The following is a 27,808-nucleotide window of genomic DNA, read 5'->3' as shown; positions in this document are numbered from 1 at the left end:
ATTTCCTCCACATTTTCCAGTTTGTGTGCATAAAGATTTTTGTAGTATTCATAAATTGTATATTGTATCTCTTTGGGATCAGTTGTTATATCTCCTTTTTTGTTCCTGATGGAGCTTATTAGAGATTTCTCTTTTCTGCTTTTCGTTAGCTTAGCCAATGGTGTGTCAATTTTGTTTATTTTTTCAAAGAACCAACTTTTTGTTTTTTTAATCTCCTGAATAGCTTCCCTGTTTTCAATTTCGTTTAGTTCTGATTTGATCTTGTTGATTTCACTTCTTCTGCTGGGTTTGAGGTTTGTCTTTTCTTCTTTTTCCAGCTCTTTGAGTCGTTTCATTAGATTGTCTATTTGTGATCTTCTTGTCTTTTGGTTATAGGCATTTATGGAGATAAACTTTCCTCTCAGAACTGCTTTAGCTGTGTGCCAGAGGAGTTGATAACTTGTCTCTCCATTGTCGTTTTCTTCATAGAATTTTTTTATTTTCGTCTTGATTTCTTCATTATGAAGAAATCATTTAGTAGGAGGTTGTTTAATTTCCACGTTTTTGTGTAGAAATGTGAGTTTCTGTTAGGGTTGATTTCTAGTTTTATTCCACTGTGATCTGAGAAGGTACATGGTATGATGTCTATTTTTTTAAATTTCTTGAGATTTTCTTTGTGTCCTAGGATATGGTCAATCTTAGAGAATGTCCCGTGAGCTGATGAGAAGAACGTATATTCAGTGGATTTTGGTAGAATGTTCTGTAAATGTCAGTCAGACCCAATTGTTCTAGATTTTTGTTTAAGTCCATTATTTCTTTATTAGTTTTCTGTTTGGAGGATCTGTCTCGTGGCATCAGTGGGATGTTGAAATCTCCAGCGATTATGGAGTTGCTATTAATCCATTTGCTTAGCTCCAGTAAGGTTTACTTTATGAATCTGGGTGCACATAAGTTGGGTGCATAGATATTTAAAATTGTTATCTCTTCTTGTTGAACTGTGCCCTTCACCATTATATAATGACCCTCTTTGTCTTTCACTACTTTTGTTGGTTTAAAAACTAAATCGTCTGAAATTAGAACTGCCACGCCAGCCTTCTTTTGGCTTCTATGTGCTTGGAATATTGATCTCCACCCTTTTATTTTTAGTGTATATGCATCCTTGCAGGGTAGATGTGTTTCCTGAAGACAGCATGTACTTGGCCTGTTTTTTCTTATCCATTCAGTCAGCCTATGTCTCTTGAGTGGAGAGTTTAAGCCATTTACATTTATTGAGAGAACTGATAGATAAGGTAGATTACTGTTTATTCTGTTGCCTTGGATGTTGTTGCTATGATTTCTGTCTTGAGTCATTGTAATATCTGGCCTTTAATATCTTTGGGTTTTGGTTGTTTTTATATTCGTGGGTTATTATTATGATGTTCTATGCGTAACGCTGTTTTAAGTACTTCTTGTAGGGCTGGTCTTGTCTTGGTGAATTGTCTGAGCCTTTGCTTGTCTGACAGTGTTTTTATTTCTCCTTCATATATGCAGCTTAGTTTTGCTGGGAATAATATTCTATGCTGGGCATTGTTTTGTTTCAGAAGAGTGAGAATGAGGCCCCAGTCTCTCCTTGCTTGTAAAGTCTCATTAGAGAAGTCTGATGTTATTCGAATTGGCTTTCCCTTGTATGTCACTTACTTCTTTTGTCTTACAGCTCTTAGAAGGGCCTCTTTAGTTGATACTTTTGTCAGTCTGATGACTGCATGTCGTGACGTCTTCCTGTTTGCATTGAATCTCCCAGGGGTCCTCTGAGCTTCTTGAACTTGTATATCGAGATTTTGAGCAAGGCCTGGGAAATTTTCCTCTATTATATCTTCAAACAGCTTTTCCAACCCTTGAGTGTTGTCTTCTTCCCCTTCTGGTAAGCCTATGACCCTTACATTAGGTTTCTTCACATAATCCTACAGCTCTTGTAGGCTTTGCTCTTTTCTCTTGTTTCTCTGCTCTATTTCTGTGACTGATTTATTTAATTGGAGGGTGTTATCTTCAATCTGTGAGATTGTTTCTTCTGTTTGATCTACCCTGTTCTTGAGACTTTCCACTGTATTTTGTAGTTCCTTGAATTGATTCTTCATTTCCAGGAGTTCGGTTACACTTTTCTTTATTGTGTCTATTTCTTTTCCCATATCCTGGAGGCTTTTTGTGGTTTCTTTGTGTTGGTTATTGTGTTGTTGTTGCAGCTGGGTGAGTGTTCTTATGATCCACATACGAAATTCCTCTTCTGTCATATTGGTTGCCTGATTTTGGTTGGTGTCCGTTTCTAGGGGGCTGGTGGTCCTCTTTGGGGGTGTGTTTTCCGTTTGGTTCTTCATATTTCCTGGGTTCTTTCGCTGATTTCTTCCCATGTCGATCAGTTTTTGTTTCTTTCCTTTAGGTTATTGTTTGTGTATTCACACCCCTTGTTTAGTTTCTGAGGCGTTAGATGGTGTCTGTGTATTAGATTGGACCACTCCCTGTATATTGAGTCAGTGGGTGCCGTGGAAAGGCTGTGCAAGATGCCGTCCCTGTTAGTAGGTGGCGTTTGCTTGGAGGAACAGGCTATGCAGTTGATTTTGTGTCCTGTTATGATCTGTGGTTCTGAGCAGAGCTGGGTTGGGTAGGCCTGCCCTCAGGCAGTTAGCAGGGGTCAAAGTTCCGTTCCCTGCTTCCAGGGAAAGCTGTCAGGTTGGGGCTAGATTGGTCCCGCTCAGCCAGAAAGTCTGGGTGTGGGGGTAGGGCTGTCTGAGACTCGCAGTCTGAAGTGGGCCTCGCTTCTTTCCATCCCCCCCAACTCCGCAGCTACTCCTTGGCCTCTGCCAGCAGGCCAGACCACTAGCCATCAGGCCTCCCCCAACTGTGATGCCGGCGGGGAGGTTCCCTGCACAGGAACGCCACCTGGGTTGGGCGCACGGCCTCTTTTGGGAGGAGGGTTGCCCTCTAGGATGGCGATCCGTCCTTGGAGGCACACACACCTCTGTAGGCTGTTCACGTATAACCCTTCTGTGAAGGGTTGTGAAGAATGTGAAGTTAGAAAACAGGAGAGATTTCTATGTAGGAGTGATACTATGTGTAAAGACAAAGACTTGAGGGAACAAGAGCTATTTAGGGAACTTCAATTGCTTGAGTATGACAGAAATTTTGGATTAAAGAAAATAGTAGGGAAATGCTAGCCCTCGGTGCAGGGAATCTGGTCTGCAGGTCCAACCTCTGGGTCCCAGAGTTCAAACTGTATCCCCACCAGGGAGAGGATTTCCGGTCCCAGTTCACCCACAGGGAGCCCAAGCTGGGTCTATGTCTCTCAGCCTCTGAGTCGGCACCATTCTCCTGGGAACACCGTGCCAGCAGCACCTGGGAGCGTGGGCGGGTAGGGAGCTCACAGTCTGAGTTCCCCTGAGTCAGCTGTAGGGTTCCAAATGGAAGGTCCGGTTCCCTGGAGGTGCCTCCGGCTGGTGGCTGTATTGTCTCTCTGGGCAGCTGCGGGTAGGGTCGGTGGAGGTGAAGAGGAGGCAATATGGCGCCTGCCGCGCGGCTTGGGTCTGTGCATACGGAGGTGCCAGGAGGAAGTTGGGAACCCGGTGCTACGTCTGCTACAGGCTTACCGCTGGCTGGTAGTGGCGATCTCTGGGCTGTTGTCTGCAGGTCTCTGCACCCTCTGGGGAGCCCACCAGCAGTCCCAAATGCAGGGGAGGGGAAACAGCAAATCCACCTACATTTGCCACTGGTCTTCGGGCTTCTCCGGTGGTCTCAGCCTCCAGTTCTTCTCCGCAGCCTTCTCCCGTGGAGTTTCCCGGGGTCTCAGGTACCCCTCCTTCCGGCCCTCGTCCACTCTATGCTCATCTTCTTGCTTCTTTCCTCTAATTTCTGCTACAATCTGTCTTTTCTGCAGAGACACTCTGTCTGGCGGTGTTATTCGTCCGCCATCTTGCTCCACCCCCGCATTTTCCCCATAGCTTTTATGTTTGTAGAAAAGGACCTTCTCTGGGTTCTTCTTTTGAAAAAGCGTAGAGCTCAGGCCTTCCAAGCTTCCAAAGCAGAAGAGCCCTCCCTTAACTTTTGATTTTCAGATTATTTGTTAGAAAAATAGTAAATTTACTCTCTAGTCAAGTATCTACTAAGTGAGAGATTTGCGGCATAATCCTACAGAGATAAGAAAGAAGGACAAATACATTTATGATAGCTCAAAATTTTAGAAAATGAAAAAATGTTTACACATTTCAATATTCTGTGAGTTAAATAATGCATATCATATTTTTGTACCATAGATGTAATTACTCTTACTTAATTTTTAAAGGAGAAAATTCAAAGATATTAAATAAATTGACCGGGTTTACAGAGTTATCGGGTGCATTCTGGTTGGACTGGATAGCCCAAGGACCCTCTCTTTTTGTAAGTGGGGTAAAATGGCTAAGTATAAATTCAGTGTTATCTCCCCATTTGCTAAATCTTTTCAAGGATCATACTTTTCTAAAATTACAGAATCTTCTTAGTTTTTTCTATACACAGTATTAAGAATTCTTTGTTTTTCTATTTAAATTGTTTATTACCAACTCCCAGGTGTGAAGTCCCGAAAGCATGTATAAACAGTAATTGTAATTACATTCTATATGTACTTAAATGAACTGAGTAAATTGGTTGCATATAACATAATATAATGTAATATCCGAGGCATATAATAAGAAAATATTGAATTTGTTTTTTTCTGAATTTAAGGCTTCTAAAGAATTTTAAAGCATTTGAAATATATTGTTAGCATATACTAGAGACATAATGTCCCCAACTAATTGCAACATAATGCACATTTAAAAGGAGAACTGTGGTATAGTAGCTAAGAATGTGAAGTTAGAAAACAGGAGAGATTTCTATGTAGGAGTGATACTATGTGGAAAGACAAAGACTTGAGGGAACAAGAGCTATTTAGGGAACTTCAAATGCTTGAGTATGACAGAAGTTTTGGATTAAAGAAAATAGTAGTCAGAAACCTGATAGGGACTGTGTATAGATGACGTCAGTAGTTTGAATTTTATTGAGTAGGAAGTAAGGACTTATTAAGGAATGTTAAGAATGATTCTTTTGACATTTTTTCTTAATATTATTCTGCCATTTGTAGGAAAGATGAATTTTGGAGGAGAGATTGGATTTTGCAGCCAGAGGGAACAATTAGAAAGTTTTTATAATAGTTTGAGTGATAATCAAATTATTTAATTATATTTGCATGAATTTATTAAAATAGAGTAGAAAATCATATTTCTTGTAATCTAAATTGTACTGATATCAAATGAGAAGATTTGATTTTATCAAAATACTGATCTTTTCTAATTAAAATGATGCATACAGGCACACTTAGTTTTATTGCATTTAACTTTATTGTGCTTTGCAGGTATTATATGTTTTACAAATTAAAAGTTTGTGGCAATCTTGTATCAAGCAGGTGTATTTGTGCCATTTTTCCAATAGCTTGTGCTCACTTAATGTCTCTGTGTCACATTTTGATAATTCATGCATTATTTCAAAGTTTTTTATTATTATTATATCTGTTTTAGTGATTTGTGATCAATGATCTTTAATGTTACCAGTGTCATTGTTTTTTGGTGTCACTAACCACACCCATATAAGGCAGCACATGTAACTGATAAGTGTGTATGTTCTGACTGTTCCAGTAACCAGGCATTCCCCCACCTCTTTCCCTCTTCTCCTTGAGGAGAATAAACCTCCCTATTCTCTGAGATGTAATAATACTAAAAGTAGGCCAAAAAGTAACCCTGCAATGGCCTGTAAATGTTCAAGTGAAAGAAATAGTTGCATGTTTTTCACTTTAAACTAAAAGCTAGAAATAATTAACCTTAGTGAGGAAGGCATGTCAAAAGCTGAAACAGGCTGAAAGCCAGGCCTCTGTGCCAGAGTTAGCCAAGTTGTGAATGCAAAGGAGAAGTTCTTGAAGGAAATTGAAAGTGCTACTCCAGCGAAAACATGAGTGATAAGAAAGCAAAACAGCCTTATTACTGATAAATGGAGGACATTTTATGGTCTGGATAGAAGAACAAACCAGCTAGAACATTCCCTAAGCCAAAGCCTAATCCAAAGCAAGCCCCTAACTCTCTTCATATGAAAACTGAAAGAGATGAGGAAGCTGCAGAAAAAGAGTTTGAAGCTAGCAGAAGTTGGTTTATAAAGTTGAAGGAAAGAAGCTGTCTTTATAACATTAAAGTACAAGGTGAAGTAGCAAGTGATGATATATAAGCTGCAACAAACAAGTTATCCAGAAGATCTCAAGCTGAGATAACTTATGAAGGTGGCTACACCAAACAACTTGTTTTCAGTGTAGATGACACAGCCTTCTACTGGAAGAAGATAAGACTTATATAGCTAGAGAGGAGAAGTCAATGCCAGGTTTCAAAGTTTCAAAGGACAGGCTGGCTGACTCTCGTTATAGGCTAACATAGCTGGTGATTTTAAGTTGAGGCCAATGTTTGTTTGCCATTCTGAAAATTCTAGGGCAGTGAGGCATATGTAATACATTTAGGGTAGAAGGAATTGTTGGCAGCCATTTTTGGAAATAATCCAGTTTTCAATTTTTGTAAATGTTCTAAGGATATGAAGTCACATACATTTTTTTTTTTTTTTTGAGACAGAGTCTCACTTTGTTGCCCAGGCTAGAGTGAGTGCCGTGGCATCAGCCTGGCTCACAGCAACCTCAATCTCCTGGGCTCAGCGATCCTACTGCCTCAGCCTCCCGAGTGGCTGGGACTACAGGCATGCGCCACCATGCCCGGCTAATTTTTTGTATATATATTTTTAGTTGGTCAATTAATTTCTTTCTATTTTTGGTAGAGACGGGGTCTTGCTCAGGCTGGTTTCGAACTCCTGACCTTGAGCGATCCGCCCGCCTCGGCCTCCCAAAGTGCTAGGATTACAGGCGTGAGCCACCGCGCCCGGCCTACATACATTTTTTATTGCTAGGTATATCAGTTAGCTTTTCCTAAATAACAAATTACTCCAAAACTTAGTGAATTAAAATGGTAGATTCATTATTTCTCTTAGTGGCTGGATATGTTTTCTCTCTGAGCAGGCTCACCTTTATTTGGTGTAAGATAGTTTTACTCATATGTCTGACATTCCATCTGGGACATCTAGGACAGTTTCTTATCCTCCAGGAGGCTAGCCCTGGGTAGTTTACAGAAGGGCTCCCAGTAGCAATCGAGCAAAACAAAGCTGAAAGTTCTTTTGAGGCCTAAGCTCACATCTTCCATATGGACCAAAGAAGTCACAGGCCAACCGAGTTTCAAGCAGTGGGGAAATAGAGTCTACCTTTTGATGGGAGCTACTGCAAAGAATTTATGGCCATTTGTAGTTTACCCAGTGTGGTGTATATTCTCTCTCTCTCCCTTCCTCTGTATAAAATTGAATTAAGTCTAGATTTGTCTTATTTTTATTCTTAATATCATTGTTAGAATATAGGTTAAGCTTCTATATAAAGAGATCTCATATAGTAATTAAATGGCTTAAGATAGAGTAGTATTTTTATCTCATGTAAAGTTTGAGTAGATGGTTACAGCAGGTATAGTACTTTGATTTACTTGGGACCTAGTCTTACTTCTTGCTCTCATTTTTTCTCATTGAAATTTGGAAATTTTACCAGATTTCAAATTATTTATTTATCTCAAGGAAATTTTGTGTTCTTATTTATTATGATTTCCAGATTGATTCTTTAAGTCTTCTGTCTTTTCCTTCCTGGCTTCTATTTGTATGTTTGTTCTGTGCTATAAGATATTTCTTTTGTTTACTTTATAAGATTACTAAATCTATTCTAAGAAGTAGTGTTTCTCCTTTTCTCTTCCTCTCGAATTTTTAAATTAAAAAATCATGTTTACTTTCTTCAAAAATCTCAGGAGACCCTAATTTGGAGCTCTAATTGCATCTATCAGAGAACTCCATCAGAGTTTTAATGTTTTCTCTCTAATTATTTTATGTCTGTCTCTAGTTCTGCTTTAGTAGGGGATACCTCTTTGGATTATGCATCTTCCTCTCTGAAGTTACTTACTCTTCCTCTCTGAAGTTATTTAGGCCTATCAGTTGGTCTGCTCAGGTGTCTGTGTATGGATGCAGGTTTCCTCAGCCACCTCATTGGTCATATATTGAGATCTCTTGAGCGGTGGTTAAAAGGTTTATTTTTGTTCCCATTATTATTGTCTTCTATTTTTCATAGATGCTATGTACTCTCAAATTTCAAGGAGAATAAAATGTATATTTAAAGCCTTTTTCTGTTTCTTAAAAAACGTTCATAAAAGGAACATTTGCTCTGTACTTTAAAGATGTTTTTATATTTTTGTTTGTCCTTCATTGTTTTCTGATGAGAAGTGGTCATTCAGGTCATCCTTTCCCTTTGTGTAATATGTCATTTTTTTTTGGCTGCTCTCAAGGTTTTCTCCTTTTACTTGGTTTTTAACAGTTTAACTTAGGCATGATCTTGTTTCTAAACATCAACTCAGGGTGGACTGAGCATCTTGAGTATGTAATTTTCACCAAGTTTGGGACATTTTTTAACTATTATTTTTCAAATATTTTTTATACCACGTTCTCTCTCCCTCTTCCTTATGGGACTGCAATTATATGTTATATATTTGATATTATCCTACATATATGCCTTAGTATATGTTAATTTCTTGAAATCTTTGTTCTTTATATTTTGATTGGATATTTTCTATTGATGTCTATTCAAGTGGTTTGATTTTTCTACTGTCATATCCAATCTGTTCCTATACCCATACATTAAAATTTAAAATTCAGATATTATAGTTTTTAGTGCCAGAATTTCCATTTGGCTATTTTTTATAATTTATATTTATCTACTAAGATTTCTATCATTTCACTCATTATGTGCATATTTTCCTTTATAGTGGGCATTTTTATAGTGAATGCTTTAGAAGTCTTATATGCTAATTTTAAGATCTGGATTGTTTTGTTGATTGTCTTTTATTTTCAAACTAAGCCTCATTTTTCTGTTTCTTCAAATTTCAATTATTTCTAAATTGTATCCTGGATATTTTGAAAAGCATATTGTTGAAACTCTTGATTCTGTTATATTCTTATGATATAACTGTACTATTTTTTAATATTTAATATATAATTAACATTATTGGATACAAAATGCAAATTATGTATTTAGGTAGCAGCTCTAATTGCATTTCAGTTCTTTTAGCTTTTGCTAGGCTACATAGAGTCTCCTCTATGCATGTGTGGTTCAGGAGTTGGGGAGATTTGGATAGAGTTTTATAAAGAATTTGAGATTCCTTATCTATGATGGCTCTTTTCTTTGTATGACTTGCCCCTCATCTTTCCAGTGGCTATGGTTGTCCTGTATTCTGTCCTTTGGTAGTTTTCTCTCAGCTGCTAGGCTCCCTGCATGGTTCAGACAGGGCTTGCCTTCAAAGTAAGAGCCATGAAAAAGAGAATCGTACCTAGACCTCTTTCTGTCTTCCAAGTGTCACCTTCCATCACGAATCTACTTACACTTGATTCTTTCAGTACTCCGCAGTGTTGATATTTGTATTTGGTCTGGGGTTTATTATTGTTGTATATGGCAGCATTTGTCCAGTAGAAACTTGCTGTGCCATATTATTAATAGAAGCAAAACAGGGCACTTTAAATATGGTCCTCACACTGTCATCTATCTAATGGAGAATTCCTGAGACTTCATGTGTAATTGAATCTACTAATTCTCACAAAGCCAGAAATATGTTTATTTTGTGTTAAGGGTAGAGATTCTTCTTTTATTTAGATTTGATATGTCTCTATTTAAATATTTCAGGCCTACAGAAAAGGAGAAATGAAATGTTTAATTTACTGTACTTATAATGTGCCAGGTTCATGGTCAATTTGCCTGCAGAAAATCAATAGGAAGCTTCAGCTATTATCCACTATTATGCATGAGAAATGTGCAGTGTATGCTGAAATCATCTTGGCTATTATAGATTTTAGAAAATTTATAATTGTAAATATAAATTAATTATTAAAATAACAAAGTGAATATTTTTTTATCCTTATAACTTCCTAGAAAGTAGCATGTGCTCTGGAAATTGAGAACAAAGTCCTAAAGGAACGACTCAAACAGGCTTTACAGGTAAAGGATGTCATGTTCCTTGAAAATTGTTAGTAAGCGAAGAAAATATTCATAAAGAAATTTTTAATTGAGTAATTTTGACTTCATAAACTAAGCAGTCTATATATTGTACTATTTTGCTGCATTAAAATATATTCATTTTATTCAATAGGGATACATTGATAAAGTTAAATATTCATTTGTATCAAAACAGTAATCTGTAAACAAAAGTAAACTTTCTTAATCAAACAAAGATAATCTATTTCAAACTGATAGATAATATATTTAAAAGTAGAATACTCAGACTCCACGAAAGGAGGTTGCGGAAGAGAACTGGAAGCTGACACCACTGGAGCAGCCAGAAGACCAGCGGAAAGGGTAGGTAAATCAGTCACTGTTCCCCTCTCCTGCATCTGGGACTGCTGGTGGGCTCCCCACGCAGATGGAGAGACCTGCGGACACCAGCCCAGAGATGGCCGCCACCAGAGAGCGATTTTCTGATTGAGCGGAGCCATTCCAGCCCCTCCCTGACAGATTTTCCTGGAAGCAGAGAACAGAACTTTGACCCCTGCTAACTTCATTGGTGGTGCCTGAGGACAGGCTTACCAAACCAGGCTCCGCCCAGACTCTCTCCTAGACCAGCCCTCACTGAGGGGGAGAAAAGGACAAACCTGGAAGTCCCAGGGCGCCATCGACCACCTGAGGCACTAGAGTGCCTCTCTACAGGAACAAGAGCTGATAACAAGACACAAAAAAAACAGCATAGCCTCTTCCTCCAAGCAAGCGCCACCTACTGACAAGGAGGATATCCTGCACACCCTTTTCATGGCACCTACTGACTCATTATACAGGGAGTGGTCGAATATCATCCACAGACACCACCTACCGGCTCAGAAACTAAACAAGGCGTGTCAATACTCAAACAAAAACCTAAAGGAAGGAAACAACAACTGAACAACATGGGAAGAAATCAGCAAAGGAACTCAGGAAATATGAAGAACTGAATAGAAAACATACCCCCAAAGAGGAGCACCGGCCCCCTAGAAACAGACACCAACCAAAATCAGGCATCCAAAATGACACAAGAGGAATTTCATATGTGGATCATAAGAACACTCACCGACCTGCAAGAACAACTCAATAACCAACACAAAGAAACCACAAAAAGCCTCCAGGACCTAGAACAAAAGTTCACTAAAGAAATACACACAATGAAGAAAAGTTTAACCGAACTCCTGGAAATAAACAACCAATTCAGGGAACTACAAAATACAGTGGAAAGTCTCAAGAACAGGGTAGATCAAACAGAAGAAAGAATCTCACAGATTGAAGATAACACCCTCCAACTAAATAAAACCATCACAGAGATAGAGCAGAGAAACAAGAGAAAAGAGCAAAGCCTACAAGAGATGTGAGATTATGTGAGAAACCTAATGTGAGGGTCATAGGGTTACCAGAAGGGGAAGAAGACAACACTCAAGGGTTGGACAAGCTATTTGATGACATAATAGAGGAAAATTTCCCAGGCATTGCTCAAAATCTCAATATACAAGTTCAAGAAGCTCAGCGGACCCTAAGAGATTCAATGCAAACAGGAAGACGTCACGACATGCAGTCATCAGACTGACCAAAATATCAACTAAAGAGGCCCTTCTAAGAGCTGTAAGACGAAAGAAGCAAGTAACATACAAGGGAAAGCCAATTCGAATAAAAATAGACTTCTTTAATGAGACTTGTAAGCAAGGAGAGACTGGAGCCCCATTCTCACTCTTTTGAAACAAAACAATGCCCAGCCTAGAATCTTATTCCCGGCAAAACTAAGCTTCATATATGAAGGAGAAATAAAGACATTCTCAGACAAGCAAAGTCTCAGAAAATCAACCAAGATAAGACCAGCCCTACAAGAAGTACTCAAAATAGTGTTACGCATGGAACATCATAATAAAAACTCACAAATATAAAAACAACCAAAACCCAAAGATAAAAGGCCAGATACTGCAGTGGCTAAAGAGAGAAATCAAGGCAACAACATCCAACCCAAAGGAATTTACAGGAATCTACCTTACCTATCAGTTCTCTCAATAAATGTGAATGGCTTAAACTCTCCAATCAGGAAACATAGGCTGGCTGAATGGCTAAGAAAATACAGGCCAAGTATATGCTATCTTCAGGAAACACATCTAAACTGTAAGGATGCATATAGACTAAAAATAAAAGGGTGGAGATCAGTATTCTAGGCAAGTGGAAGCCAAAAGAAGGCTGGCGTGGCAGTTGTAATTTCAGATGATTTAGTTTTTAAACCAAAAAGTAGTGAAAGACAAAGGGGGTCATTAAATAATGATGAAGGGCACAGTTCAACAAGAAGAGATAACAATTTTAAATATATATGCAGCCAATTTAGGTGCACCCAGTTTCATAAAGCAGACCTTACTGGATCTAAGCAAATGGATTAATAGCAACTCCATAATCACCAGAGATTTCAGCACCACACTGATGGCACAAGACAGATTGTCCAAACAGAAAATTAATAAAGAAATAATGGACTTAAACAAAACTCTGGAACAATTGGGTCTGACAGACTTTTACAGGACATTCTATCCCAAATCCACTGAATATACATTATTCTGATCAGCTCACGGGACATTCTCTAAGATCGACCATATCCTAGGACACAAAATAAATCTCAAGAAATTTAAAAAAATAGAAATCATACCATGTACTTTCTCAGATAACAGTGGAATAAAAGTATAAATCAATCCTAACAGAAACTCATATTTCTACACAAAAACGTGGAAATTAAACAACCTCCTACTAAATGATTACTTCATAAATGAAGAAATCAAGCTGGAAATAAAAAAATTCTATGAACAAAATGGCAATGGAGAGACAAGTTATCAACTCCTCTGGCACACAGATAAAGCAGTCCTGAGAGGAAAGTCTATTTCCATAAATGCCTATACCCAAAAGTCGAAAAGATCACAAATAGGCAACCTAAGGAATTGTCTACAAGAGCTGGAAAAAGAAGAACAGACAAACCTCTAACCCAGCAGAAGAAGTGAAATCAACAAGATCAAATCAGAACTAAACGAAATTGAAAACAGGGAAGCTATTCAGGAGAATAATAAAGCAAAAAGTTGGTTCTTTGAAAAAATAAACAAAATTGACACACCATTGGCTAAGCTAAGGAAAAGCAGAAAAGAGAAATCTCTAATAAGCTCCATCAGGAACAAAAAAGGAGATATCAAAACTGATCCCAAAGAGATACAAGATATAATTTATGAATACTACAAAAATCTTTATACACACAAACTGGAAAATGTGGAGGAAATGGACAAATTTCTAGAAACACATAGCCTCCCTAGGCTCAACCAGGAAGAAATAGATTCCCTGAACAGACCAATCTCAACAGCTGAAATAGAAACAGCAATTAAAAATCTCCCTAAAAAGAAAAGTCCCAGTCCAGATGGTTTCACACCCGAATTTTACCACACTTACAAAGAAGAACTAGTACCTGTCTTGCAGAAACTATTCCCCGACATCGAGAAGAACAGAAACCTCCCCAACACCTTTTATGAAGCAAATATTACTCTGATACCAAAACCAGGAAAGGATGCCACAAAAAAAGAAAACTACAGACCAATATCCCTAATGAATATAGATGCAAAAATTTTCAACAAAATCTTAGCTAACCGAATCCAGACGCTTATCAAAAAAAATAATCCATCATGACCAATTGGGCTTCATCCCAGGATGCAGGGATGGTTCAACATACATAAATCTATAAATGCAATTCACCACATAAACAGAAGTAAAAACAAAGACCACATGATTCTTTCAATAGATGCAGAAAAGCTTTAGACAAAAATCAACACCCTTTCATGATATGAACACTTAAGAAAATAGGCTTAGCAGGGACATACCTAAAAATGATACAAGCCATATATGACAGACCCTTAGCCAATATCATACTGAATGGGGAAATATTGAAATCATTCCCACTTAGAACTGGAACCAGAGAAGGCTTTCCATTATCTCCACTTCTATTCAACATAGTGCTGGCAGTCCTGGCTACAGCAATCAGACAGGAAAATGGAATTAAAGGTATTCAAATAGGGGCAGAAGAGATCAAACTTTCACTGTTGGCTGATGATATGATATTGTATCTAGAAAACCCCAAAGATTCAACGAAGAAACTCCTGGAACTGATCAATGAATTTAGTAAAGTCTCAGGATACAAAATCAATACACAGAAATCAGAGGCATTCATATATGCCAACAACCATCTAATTGAGAACCAAATCAAAGACTCAATTCCCTTCACAATAGCAACAAAGAAAATAAAGTACTGAGGAATATACTTTACCAAGGAGGTAAAAGACCTGTACAGGGAGAACTATGAAACACTGAGGAAGGAAATAGCAGAGGATGTAAACAGATGGAAATCCATACCATGCTCGTGGATCGGCAGACTCAACATCATAAAAATGTCTATACTACCCAAACTGATCTACAGATTCAATGCTATACCTATTAAAATCCCATCAGCATTCTTCACAGATATAGAAAAAATAATTTTACGCTTCGTATGGAATCAAAGAAGACCCCGAATATCAAAAGCAATTCTAGGCAACAAAAACAAAATGGGAGGCATTAATATGCCAGATATCAAACTATACTACAAAGCTGTAGTAATTAAATCAATATGGTATTGGCACAAAAATAGGAATATTGACCAGTGGAACAGATGTGAGAATCCTGATATAAAACCATCCTCATATAGCCATCTAATCTTTGACAAAGCAGACAAAAACATACGCTGGGGAAAAGAATCCCTCTTCAATAAATGGTGCTGGGAAAACTGGATAGCCACCTGTAGAAGGCTAAAACAGGACCCACACCTTTCACCTCTCATAAAAATCAACTCACGCTGGATAACAGACTTAAACCTAAATTACGAAACTATTAGAATTCTAGAGGAAAATGTTAGAAACACTCTCCTAGACATCGGCCTAGGCAAAGAATTTATGAAGAAGTCCCCAAAGGCAATCACAGCAGCAACAAAAATAAATAAATGGGATATGATCAAACTACAAAGCTTCTGCACAGCCAAAGAAATAGTCATGAAAGTAAACAGACAACCTACAGAATGGGAGAAAATTTTTGCATCCTACGCCTCCGATAAGGGACTGATAACTAGAATATACTTAGAACTCATGACAATCAGCAAGAAAAAATCAAATAACCCTATTAAAAAGTGGGCAAAGGACTTCAACTGAAACTTTTCTAAAGAAGACAGAGAATGGCCAACAAACATATGAAAAATTGCTCAACATCTCTAATTATCAGGGAAATGCAAATCAAAACCACAATGAGATATCACTTAACCCCAGTGAGAATGGCCTTTATCAAAAAATGTTCAAACAATAAATGCTGGCATGGATGCGGAGAGAGAGGAACACTCCTACACTGCTGGTGGGACTGCAAACTAGTTCAACGTCTGTGGAAAGCAATATCGTGATACCTTAAAGCAATACAAGTGAATCTACCATTTGATCCAGCAATCCCATTGCTGGGCATCTACCCAAATGATCCAATGACACTCTACAAAAAATACACCTGCACTCGAATGTTTATAGCAGCACAATTCATAAGTGCAAGGCTTTGGAAACAGCCCAAGTGCCCATCATTCCAAGAATGGTTTTACAAAATGTGGCATATGTGTACCATGGAGTACTATTCAGGTCTAAGAAATAACGGTGATATAGCACATCTCATATTTTCTGGTTATAGCTGGAACCCATACTATTAAATGAAGTTTCCCAAGAATGGAAACACAAGCACCACATATACTTACCAGGAAATTGGTATTTACTTAGCAGCACCTAAGTGGACACATAGGTACCACCGTAATAGGGTATTGGGCAGGTCGGAAGGGAGAGGGGGGTGGGTATATACATATATAATGAGTAAGAAGTGCACCATGTGTGGTATGGTCATGCTGGAGACTCAGACTTGTGGAGGGCGGGGGGAATGGGCATTTATTGAAACTTTGAAATCTGTACCCCCATAATATGCCAAAATTAAAAAAGAAAAAAGTAGAATACTGCTTTAAAATTTTTTTTCTGAAAAATACATAATAAAGTTATTAGTGATGTGTTGAAAAAGTTGGTTGAGGAGGAAATAGATTGTTTTTAAAATAGGATAGAAAATAACATGCAATAGATTTTCTTTTTATCTGCAACAATCATTTAGAAAATGCTTGTTGAAATATATTATTCAGAAAACATAATAGAAAAAGTTTACTCATAATATTAGTCTAAATGACATTAGGATAGCATATTTTTTAAAAAAAATACACACAGTTTTATATCAATGAAGATATAAGACTTTACCAAGGGGCGTAGACAAAATAGTGAAGAAATGGAAATTTGTAATTTTGGTCTTGAAAGCTATTATTAATATTTCCATTTTCCATGTTTCCAAACTGTTGTACATCTTAAAGCAATTTATTTTTAGATATAAATGGAATTATTTTGGAGCTTAACAAAATTATTATAAGGTATAATGAGAAAAGTAGTTGGTGATTATGCAGATAAAGAACAATTAAAGAAGATCCAGTCGCCAAAAAATAGATATATAATGTAAATCTACAATAATTACAACACTGTGGTTCTAGTTCTGGTACTCAATAGAAAGCTTAGAAACAGATTCAAATGAATATAAAAATTTAGTATTTTATATATAAATTTAAAACTTTTTATGGTAAAATTATAAGATAGAAAGATAAATGGAAAATGTTTTATATGAAGATATTTTATAAACCTACAAGAAATATGGATAGTCCTTCCCAACATAGAGGACACAAATAGACAAGTCATGATTCAGAAATATCCATGACCAATAAATGCATATAAATATATGTAACCTCACTAGTTGTCAAATAAGTGCAATTTAAAATTACAGTGGGATAGATACTTTGTTAGCTACCATTTTGGTAAAAATTTAAGGAAGAGAAATATCTAATATTGGTGGGTGTATGCTGAAATGAGCAACGTTTCATGTGCTTCTATTATCAAAAAAGTTTGAATTGATACTTTTCTATTCAATCAAGAAAAGATCGGGCAAGATAGATCTTTTCTGTCAAGTAAAGGTAGGGCAAAACTTAGAAAGCTATAGTCTTTTCACTCTATAAGTCTCATTCTAAAAGTTTATTCTAAAGAAGGAAAACATGTACAGAGATTTTGCACAAGTATGTATAATGAAATGTGTTTTAATAGCAAAAATTTATTTCAAAATAAATTTCCATTGTTAAGGAATTTGAATAAATTATGATATATTAAATGTTTTGTTACCTATTCTGATTTAAATGTATATTTATTGTCATAGAAACATATATGACATTATTTAAGTATGGCATAGTATTATCCCATCTAGATAAAAATTTTAAGAAATATATGCATATATGTACTAGATATATTTCGAAATAATTAGAAAGGATATACATCAAAATCTTCATAGTGATTTTTCTGTATGTGGTAAGATTATTTTTGAATTTTCTTTTTGTTGATTTATATATTACTTTATACATATACGTTATTTGTATAACTAAATAGAAATTATAAAAAGTGACATTTTAAAGAAAATTTTAACCTATGTTATTCATTTTCCATATTTTCTTTCATTCTTTGAGTTTTAATTTTCTTGGTTAAAATCTATCACTTTTTATAATGTATACTTTGTATTAATTTTTATTCTGCTTGTGTATTAATTAGAGCCTTAAAAAGATAACAACCAGGAGAAACTCCTGGGTATAAAAATAGCATTCAGAAGTGAAAGAGGTTTCTTTATAGCTTTCAATTTTGATTGTGGAATTGTTAAACTACTGATTGACTTAGCTTCCTCCAACTCAGTAAGAATAAGAGTTGAGAAATAATGTGGGCATAAATATATGCAGATTCCTGAAGGTTGTAATATTTGTAGGAAAATAGCAAGAAAACAATGCTTGTTAAAGTGATATTTTTTTAAAAAAACAGGAAGCTGAAAGAGCTAAGCATCAACTCGACCATTTCCTAAATCAAGAGAAGGAGTTACTTAAAAGTGAGGGAAAGACCAACAATGAAAATGAGTAACAGTCAAGTAAAAGTTAAAGGTGAAGATTAAAAAAAATGTACCATTGGAGAAAGAAATAAGTAAAGCAGTAGTTTCAGATTCAGGTGGACAAAAGGCAACTATTATCATCCCAGAACATCCACAGGTAAGGATGTAACCAAAATAGAGACAGTTGTATGTATTGTAAGACATTTATCATTTACATTATTATTTTCTTCACTTGTATATATTATTTAAAAAATTATGCTTCTTTTGTATTTTTACTTCTGCCCTTTCAGGATATGTCAATTCATTATCATCTTGAATACCAAAGCTATATATTACATATGTACTGACTTTGAATGATCATTTTAGTATCTGAGATTTGAGAGCCAGAAGAATAAGGGTTCAAAGACTGAAAATATTTTGCTATAAATTAATATAATGAAATATAAACGCAAAATCATGGGGAAAAAACTCTTTAAAATATTTTATTTTGGTTTCTGTTGTACAGTGGATTCAGAAGCTCTTTCTGGAAATTTGTTTAAATTTGTTAATTGTATTTATACCTTAGAAGAGTAAAACAGTCCACAGTAAGATAGCTATTAGTACCCTCATTTTGAGGATGAAACTGAAGCTTAAAAATAGTAAACTATGCAACAATGCAACATCACAGTAATGTTGAGTTAGCTTGCAAATCCAGGACTTTCTGGTTCCAAAATCATGTCTGAAGTTATATTTATGGCTTTGTTACTGTTTGGCACTTGTGCCTGAGGCCATATCAGAAGAATGAGGACAAGCAGTTTGAGGAGAAGGAAGGAGTTCATTAATTTGCCAGCAAGCAAGGAGGTTGGCACACTCTTGTCTTAAAGTACTATTGTCTTGTCTATCAGCAGAAATACAGAGCTTTTAAAGGGAGTTTTCAGCTTGAGGCTATTGCTGTTTAACTGTAGTTGATTATCCTGATTGAGTCCATCTCCACAGCAAGACAATCTTGTGACCTTTGCCTGGCCAATTCTGTTGAGCCATCTCCAGTGGTACAAAAAGAAAGAAAGAAACAAAAACAAACAACACTCTCCTCCCCTTCTGATTGCTAGCCTTGGGCAGGGATCCAAGTTTTAATTCCCCAAAAGAATGGGTGGGGGGAGGCGTTTGAAGAGACAGCTCTTAAAACATTTTCAGGTTATTCCCTCTGTTACAGCTTATCTGTGTGACTGCATTCAAAACCTCATTTTGTTAATAGCTTTAATGTTTGTATTAATATTTCCCAGTATTTTTCCTAAATCCAAAATAAAGGTTACCTTATGTGACAGGATAAATATAGAGACAGATTAGATAGTAAGGTGAACCTGAACAGAAAGAGCTGCTTCCTTACCTAAAACATCAATTTGCTTTCATATGGACCAGTGATTCTAATTATTAGTGATTATATATATATAGATATATATAGATATATAGTTAATGCACACTTGTCTTCCTATATATCTAGCTTAACATTCATTAATTAAACTTCTGTATTTTAGGTTCTTTGCATAGATGGTTTATATAATATTATTTATTCAGTTTGACTTATTCTGGTAATAGTGAAATAGAAGACATCATTATTAGAGATGTTGAAGAAATAGAAGTTGTTCAAACTCAACTGTATCCATGTTCTTATGATAATTCTTTAGTTAACTATAATCTTCTTTCTCAACCACTATATTAAAACCATTTTTGTCAAGGTCACAACAAATTTGCTTTATGCTATTCTGAAGGATTCCTTATAGTTTTATCTCACCTGTCTTCTTAAACATTTGACCATGTTTGACCATTTTTAAAAATATAGTGTGTAGTTTGGTTGACAGCATAAGTATTTGGTTTTCCTTATATTTTTCTGGTATCCCTCTTGGTCTCCTCTTGCTCTGTCCATCATTTAACTTTTCATATTTCTCTGGGTTCTATCATGGACTCTCTTCTTATTTCATGTACTCTTTTCGAGCATGCTCATATACTTTCATGGCTTCCAGTGCCACATAGATAGCTTATCTTTAACCAAGATATCACCTAATTTTCAGGCATATTATCTATCAGCATACTGAACTTATCTACTTGAATGGGTTGTAAGCATCTAGAATTCACATGTCCTCAAATGAACTAACTACTTTCTTCTCAGACTTGTTTTATCTCTGAGTATTTAGTTTACTGACATCCTCATCTACCTAATTACTGAAACTAGAAACTCTGGGATCACTGCTGTCTCTTCTGTTCCTATGTCTTGATCCAATTATTAGCCATCAAATTCTGTCCATTTTTCTCAATATTACTGACAGGTCTTTTAGTTAAGCTGCCACTGAGTCTCTAATTGGTTTCCCTCTCTCCAGAATTAACTATTTTCAGTGTATTCTCCACATTGGTGTCTAGTCATCTTTCAAAAATTGGTATCTGTTTATATTCCCTTCTTGCCTAAAGTTTTTAATGATTCCCATTACTCTAAGTTGAAGTACAAATTACTATTATAGTTGAAGGCTTTGTCAGATCTGGTCCTTTCCTGAGTCTCTAGTCTTATCTTTAATTGGCTCCCCAGGCCATTGCATGTGCTTTCATATGCACATATGTAACATATATTGTGTGTTTTAGCTACACTTCTTTTTTTTTTTTTCTTTTTTTAATTTATTTATTTCAGCATATTATGGGGATACAAATGTTAAGGTTACATATATTGCCCTTTCCCCCCTCCCCCCTTGAGTCAGAGCTTCAAGTGTGTCCATCCCCCAGATGGTGCGCATCGCACTCATTGTGTATGGAGAAGTTTCTTTATTGCTATATTATGCTAATGGATGGAACTTTTCAATTCTTGCTCTATATATGCAACTCTTTGAAAATCTTGGCTTTTTGCAGGGATTTTGGCTCCTACTGCTTGCCTTGCATAAATTAAAGACATTGTCTCCAGTCCCTGCATGCATGGTAAAACTGAAACCTCCAGTTCACCAAGACTGGAAACCTTTTTACCCACCAGCCAGGCTGATACTTATCACACTATCTATAATTCCCATCATAGGGGTATAGGGAAACATATGAGATCAATTTATGTTATTTTCATCTATATGAAAAATTAAGCTTTACTAATATTTTATATAAATATTGACACTGGCATGCTCATCAATCATATATCAGATGGTCACAGTCAATTCATAAGATATCCTGAAGGAATAAGGGGATATCAAAATGTGGAAGAGTTGACCTTTTATCCAGCATTGGCACTTTGTGACTTATTGCAATTTATGTACTACAATTTATATACTGCAATTTATGTACTATTTATGTCATTGAGTTTTCTTTTATAAAAACAAAACCTTTAAACAGTAGAATCTTTATTTAGCTACACTTCTTTAAGTTCATAAAACATACCATGTTTTCTGTATCTTTGGGTATTTGACATATTTTGTTCTTATTGCTCGAAACACTCTTTCTCCGTTGCCTAAAATTTATATGGTTAAAAAAAAACAATGGTGATCTGGCACCTCTTGTATTACCCTGGGTAGAGCTGGAACCCATTCTACTAAGTGAAGTATCACAAGAATGGGAAAACAGGCACCATGTGTACTCACCATCAAATTGATATTAACTGATCAACACTTAAGTGCACATATAATAGTAACATTCATCTAGTGTCTTGCAAATCTGAGGGGGGAAGAGGGGGGATGGGTATATTCACCACCTAATGGGTGTAGCGCGCACTGTCTGGGGGATGGACACACTTGGAGCTCTGACATGAGTGGTGCAAAGGCAATATATGTAACCTAACATTTGTACCCCTGAAATATGCTCAAATAAAATTAATTAATTAATTTAATTAAAATAAAATAAAATATAAATGAAGAACAAAAAGTACTGTTTGTTAGGTCTGGAGCTGACACGGAGACACACAAAGCCTCATATGTAGCAAAATGCTATCTATTTTGAGCATCTGGGTATAGATGAGTGGAGACCAAAGAGCATCCATCCCAAAGGAGGGAAAACCTTGGGTTTTCTAGAGAGTCTCTCCAGGGGGGAAGTGAGTACCTGGGCCACAACAGCAACTGTAATAAAATTTTTTTTAAATGACCAATTTCTGAGACCCCCTGCATCAGTTTTATCCTGCAGAGATAAGGAAGGGCGGTAGGTTCATCCTATCCCCCATAGGTTGATCCTATAGGGGATAGGAATGCTGGCACAGCTGTCTGTTTCACAACCTATGGACTCTCCATACTCCTGTGGCTATTGTTTTATAAGCCTAAATTTTCCATTAAAGACATTCCATCCTATACACACTTTTCAGGTTCCCACCTGGAACAAACCTAACACTATTTTAGTTATCTTTTGTTGTATAATAATTTATGCCAAAATTTAGTGGCCTGCACAACAAACATGTATTATCTCAGAATATTTGTAGGTCAGGAATCCTAGTGTGCTTTAGCTGTGTCCTCTGGCTCAGAGTTTCTTACAAGGATATATTCAAGGTGTTGGTCTTGGCTGCATGTATCTTAAAATCCAACTGGAGGAGGATGTACTTCCAAGATCACTCATGTACTCATTTCACTCTTGTGAGACCTCAGGTCCTGGCTGGCTGCTGGCTTGAGACACCAGTACCTTGTCATGAGGGCCTCGCTATAAGGCAGACTACAAAATGGAAGTAATGGCAGGAGAGATACAGAGAGATAAACAGATGGAGAGAGATGGGGAGAGAAAGAACCAGAGACAGAATGAACCTAGTCAGAGATATGACATCCTATCACTTTTGCCATATCCTATTCATTAATGTGAACTAAAAATCTCAAGCTCCCTAGCTGACTGAATAGACCCCCTCTTGGCCTAGGGGACCTCAGAAAAACCCTAAAGCTGAGCTACCAGCCATGAGAAGGAAAATCAGACATGCCTCCCCATGCCTCCCTCTCCCTTTTTAGAGATATTCTTTGTGATGATAAGATACTAAATCATTAACAGGCCCTCAGCTATGCAAGACAAAGCTTAAACTATATCTGCAGGCCATCAATTTACTTAACAGATCTCTTGAGTTTTGGTAACTGTCTGGTGGCTTCTCTCTGATTAATAGACTTGCTTATCTTAAATTAAAACATTCAAAGGGCATTTATTGAAACCTTAAAATCTGTACCCCCATAATATGCCGAAATAAAAAAAAAACCATTCTGACCCCTTAGACAAAGCTTCATTTCTTTAACCAATTACAAATCAAAAACCCTTTAAATCCACATATAACCTGTAAGCCCCTCCACCTAACCTCCCACTTTGAGATGTCCCGTCTTTTCTGGCCAAACCTAAGTATGATCTCTAAGTATTGACTTCAGATATTATGTGTAATGCCTGTCTCCATGGATTTATAAAACCAACACATAACACAGCTACTGTGGGCACATTTTCTTAGCACTTCTTGAGGCCATGTGCTCCAGGCCCATCACACATATTTGGCTCAGATAAACCTGTTAGGTCAGAGCCGAGAGCGGGAGGGGGAGGAGGAGGGAACTCTCTAGAACTCTTACTATACATTAGATTATATCACACAAAATGTCTGTTATGTGTATATCTTAATGACATATTAGAAAACATAGTTTTAGGTCCAGAGCCAAGAGAGATGCATGAAGCCTCATGTGTGGCAAAATGCTGTTTATTTTGAGCATTTGGGTGCAGATGGGTGGAGGCGAAAAAGTGTCCCTGAGAGAAAGGGGAGAGCATTGGGTTTTATAGAAGGTTTTTCTGGGGGGAGTAAGTAAGTGGGCCAGAACAGCCATTTGCAATTAATTATTTTTCAAACAACCAGCTCCTAGGACCCCTGCCCCAGTCACATCCATCCTTCAGCTCTGGTTTCGTCTTTATCCAGAGAACTAGGAAGGGATAAACTTTGTCTCTATCAGGGAGGGAGGGGGAAGGAATGCTGGGTGCAGCTGTCTGTTAGATTTACAAGGTCCCGGGGCTGTCCAGACTCCTGTGGTTATTGTTTTACAAGCCTAAGTTTTGTGTTAACCACATTCTGTCCTATACATACTTTTCGGGTTCCTATCTGGAGCAAACTTAACACATAGTTCCTTTTTTTTCTTTTTGTACCTGTTTTTAAAAGTATTTATTAGAATAGTGGTCTTTTTAAATTAGAGGGAGGGCCAGAGCTATTATTATTTCTGTCAGGAATTATTCATAATTATCTACAAACCATTAATTGAGGATAATACCTTATAAGAATATTGTGAGGATAAAATGAAATAATGTTTGTGAACTGCTTTTGTGTATTGCAAAGTACTGTGTAAATGTGACATTGCATCACTATTTAGCCTGTCCTAGTTCTCCTCACAGGCTGTATGAAAATGCCTGGTGATATATGAGTTAATATTAATGCAAGGCTAACTCTTGTGATATATAGATTATATAAAATGTATAATGGCTTAAACACAATAGAAGTTTATTTCCTCATGTCAGTAGTCCAAGGAAGTTCAAGGTCAGTGTTCATGGTAGGGAGTTCTACTCTACAAGGTCATTAAATATCCTGGCATGGAGTTTTTGCCATCTTGTGGTTTTGTGAGCCACACTGGGCATAGACATCCAGCTATCAGAAAAGAATATAGAGACCCAAAATGAGTAATTTTCATTGACCAGTTTGGAAGAGGTGTACATCATTTTCTCTCACATTCTATTTGCCACATTTAACTGTAGGAGGAACTTAAAAATGGAGACTAGCAATGTGCTTATGAAGAAAAGAAAATTAGTTTGGTAAGCATGTAGAAGTCTTCCCCACAGGTAGGTAAGGATAAAGCTAGTTAATGTCTGTATAAAAGATACTGAATTCGATGAAATTCAAGTCTGGAATAGAACCTAGAATCAACATTTATACTATAGGAAAATATGTGTTATATTCACAAGAGGTAATTTATTAATAAAAATCATACTTTGAAGGTCACTGGCCTCTAACATTTTTGATCACATACTTCAATAAAAATATTTTAAACATGCATTCTCAATATACTCTTTTAAAATTTGTAAATTATAAAAGTACTATCATATTCATATATATAATATTAGCATCATAAACCTTTCAACAAAATATTTAAAAGGCTTAGATAATTATGTAATAGATAAGCTTAAAAAAATTTTATTTAGTAAAAATATAAAACCCTCTTTGTTCTTAATTTAGAAATGTAATTTTGGGACCTGTTCCTCTTCTATAATGTCTCTTCTAATGCCAAAATATGATAATTTCTTGGCTTTTTTGATACCTTAATCTTATAAAATTGTCGTTTTCAAAAACTGTTTTGAATGGTATCTTTCCAAATGATTTAATGCAAACATTTTATGTATATATTCGGTATATTTAAATTTATTATTATATTTATCGCAGATCTCAGTTATCCAAAGCGGAAGACCTGTTGAAGAAAGGTAAAATATTTTTTTAAAATTTGTGTTATCTTTTTCTAATCTTTATCAGTTCACACATGTAAGTGATAAAAAATAGCCATCTAAATTCTGTGTCATAAAACTTGTTGATTTATATTTTTGCTTATAGTATTGTACTCTTTTCTTTGAAAGTAATTTTAAATAGAAAATGTTTGAAACTTCAGATATTAACAATTGAAGAGTTTGGACGCAGTCAAAAATCAAAATTTTTAAATGAAAATTTTAAACTAAGGGCCAGGTCTAATGTATAAACACAGTTTTTTGTGTTCTTTTTTCTGATGGAAGCAATTAAAATTTCCAGATAGTGATGAATTGACACTTATTTTGAATTTAATTGCCATTAAGATGCATGAGCTAGATGCATCTTGTTCATGCATCTCAACTGAACATTTGTTGCCTTTCATTTTTAGTCAGTCACCATATATATTATACATTTATGCATATAAATAATTGAGTTGATTATTCACCCAATTGACTCTTAAGTGTTCACTACTGAGAAAGTCTGCTTGACTATGATTATTGATTCACAAGCTTATTTAGTGAATGAACAGTAAGCCTGAGGCAGATATGTTAGTAGGGCAGCAAATTCTGTCAGTTATGAGTTAGGTTGTTATCCAATGATAATAAAAGTCATTGGCAGGAATTACTGAGAATTCAAGTTAAATGTATATGAGTCACTTATTCCTTAATATACAAAGCTTAATGTGTAAGATTTAGGTTTTGATTGCCATGCAAAAAAGAAGAAAGAATTACCTAGAAGTATGCATTTCTGTGCTTCATTATCATTTTTAATATTTCTATATTATAGACCCAGATAATTAGCAAGAATTAGTTAATAAGTATAATGATTAATGGCCAGAAGTTTGAAAAGGTCCATTTTAAATATTTGTAGTGATTATTTATATTTTAAAAGTGTGTATTTTTATTATCTCAAGAGAAAATCACACATTGGTTTACTTGTTGCTTTACAGGCTTATTATGGTTGATTTCTTGTCATTTATTCCTTTACATTTTAAATATATATGGTCAACATTATGAATATTTGAGAAGGTGTAAGAAAAAGTATTAGTAATTGTCTTTAACATTAATGGGAACTTAACTTTCTTATGAAGTGTGTAGAAATAGGAAGAAAGCATGATGCTCTTATATTCATGTTCAGATTATGGTAGAACATGGCACATGGCATACTACTGTAATTTTTACTAGAAACATGGTGAAGGGTAGCCTTTGAAAATGTTGGAAGCCAATAACATATCACTTTGAAGAACATGAAGTGGTAACTTTTGATATAAGTTGTTTTAATTTTGAACATTTAGTCGCTACTGACAAATTTGATAGGCTCTTTGTACAGTTGGTAAATCTCATAAGGTAGAAATATTGGCTTAAAAAATATTTGAAACACTATCCTTAGTCTCTATGAAGACAAAGTAAGGTAGCCTCAGTTATTTTCCATGAGCCCTTGGAAAAATCTTGAAGAGGGGTTATGATAGTATCACTGTGAGTTACTACCCCTGCCATCCCCCATTCTACTTTCTGATAAGTCACATTTTACAGTTATAATGGGAAGTGATAGACTAGAAGAAGGATTTGAAGGGGAAGAATAGACAGGATATTAGGGAACATAGAACCTCAAGATCAGAGAAAACATCATAGAATGAATATCAGATAATTCCTCTTAAATGCCTTTTTTTTAAAGAAATATTGATTGATATAATAATGTTCCCTAACTTCAGGAGGAAGATAATTTCAATTCATTTCAATTTAACTTAGCTCTAATGGGGAAACATTGACTGAATGTCCATGCTGTGCAAGGCACTGTGCTAGATATTATGGGGTGTAAAGGTTAACAAATATATGGTCATTAACTTCAATGCATTCACAATCCAATAAGGCATATAAGACATGTACAAAAATAAGTAGAGTATAACGTAGAAATTGCATTCAATAAAAAGTTACCAAGAAGCTATATCAAAAAGGAGGAGAAGTTATTTTTGACTGGATAGAGAATTACATAGCATTTAATTTAAGAAAGATGGTTGGGTTGGATTTTAACGGGAATTTGAGGAAAAGGTGCTCCAGGTGGACAGATCTTTGCTTTGAGGCAAAGATGAGAGTATTTAAAATATATACAGTGTGCTCAGAGAAAGGCCAGTAATTCATTTTAGTTTGGATTCTAGACTAAGGACCAAAGGTAAATGTGACATGAAA

General features: G+C 36.0%; 1 protein-coding gene across 1 annotated transcript in view; it reads left to right on the top strand.

The window, feature by feature from the left end:
• Positions 1-25,586, top strand: part of LOC105881715 (coiled-coil domain-containing protein 7) — a 149,167-nt gene extending 123,581 nt beyond the window's left edge. The window contains 5 exon segments of the mRNA XM_075997568.1: positions 10,049-10,114; positions 18,127-18,203; positions 18,205-18,250; positions 18,252-18,347; positions 25,545-25,586. Of these exon segments, the coding sequence (XP_075853683.1) occupies positions 10,049-10,114; positions 18,127-18,203; positions 18,205-18,250; positions 18,252-18,347; positions 25,545-25,586 (327 nt within the window).
• Positions 25,587-27,808: the final 2,222 nt, after the last annotated feature.

Source organism: Microcebus murinus, chromosome 25 (genome assembly GCF_040939455.1).
Source record: "Microcebus murinus isolate Inina chromosome 25, M.murinus_Inina_mat1.0, whole genome shotgun sequence".
In the NCBI taxonomy this organism is placed as follows: domain Eukaryota; kingdom Metazoa; phylum Chordata; class Mammalia; order Primates; family Cheirogaleidae; genus Microcebus; species Microcebus murinus.
This window is presented reverse-complemented; position numbering and strand designations above follow the sequence as displayed.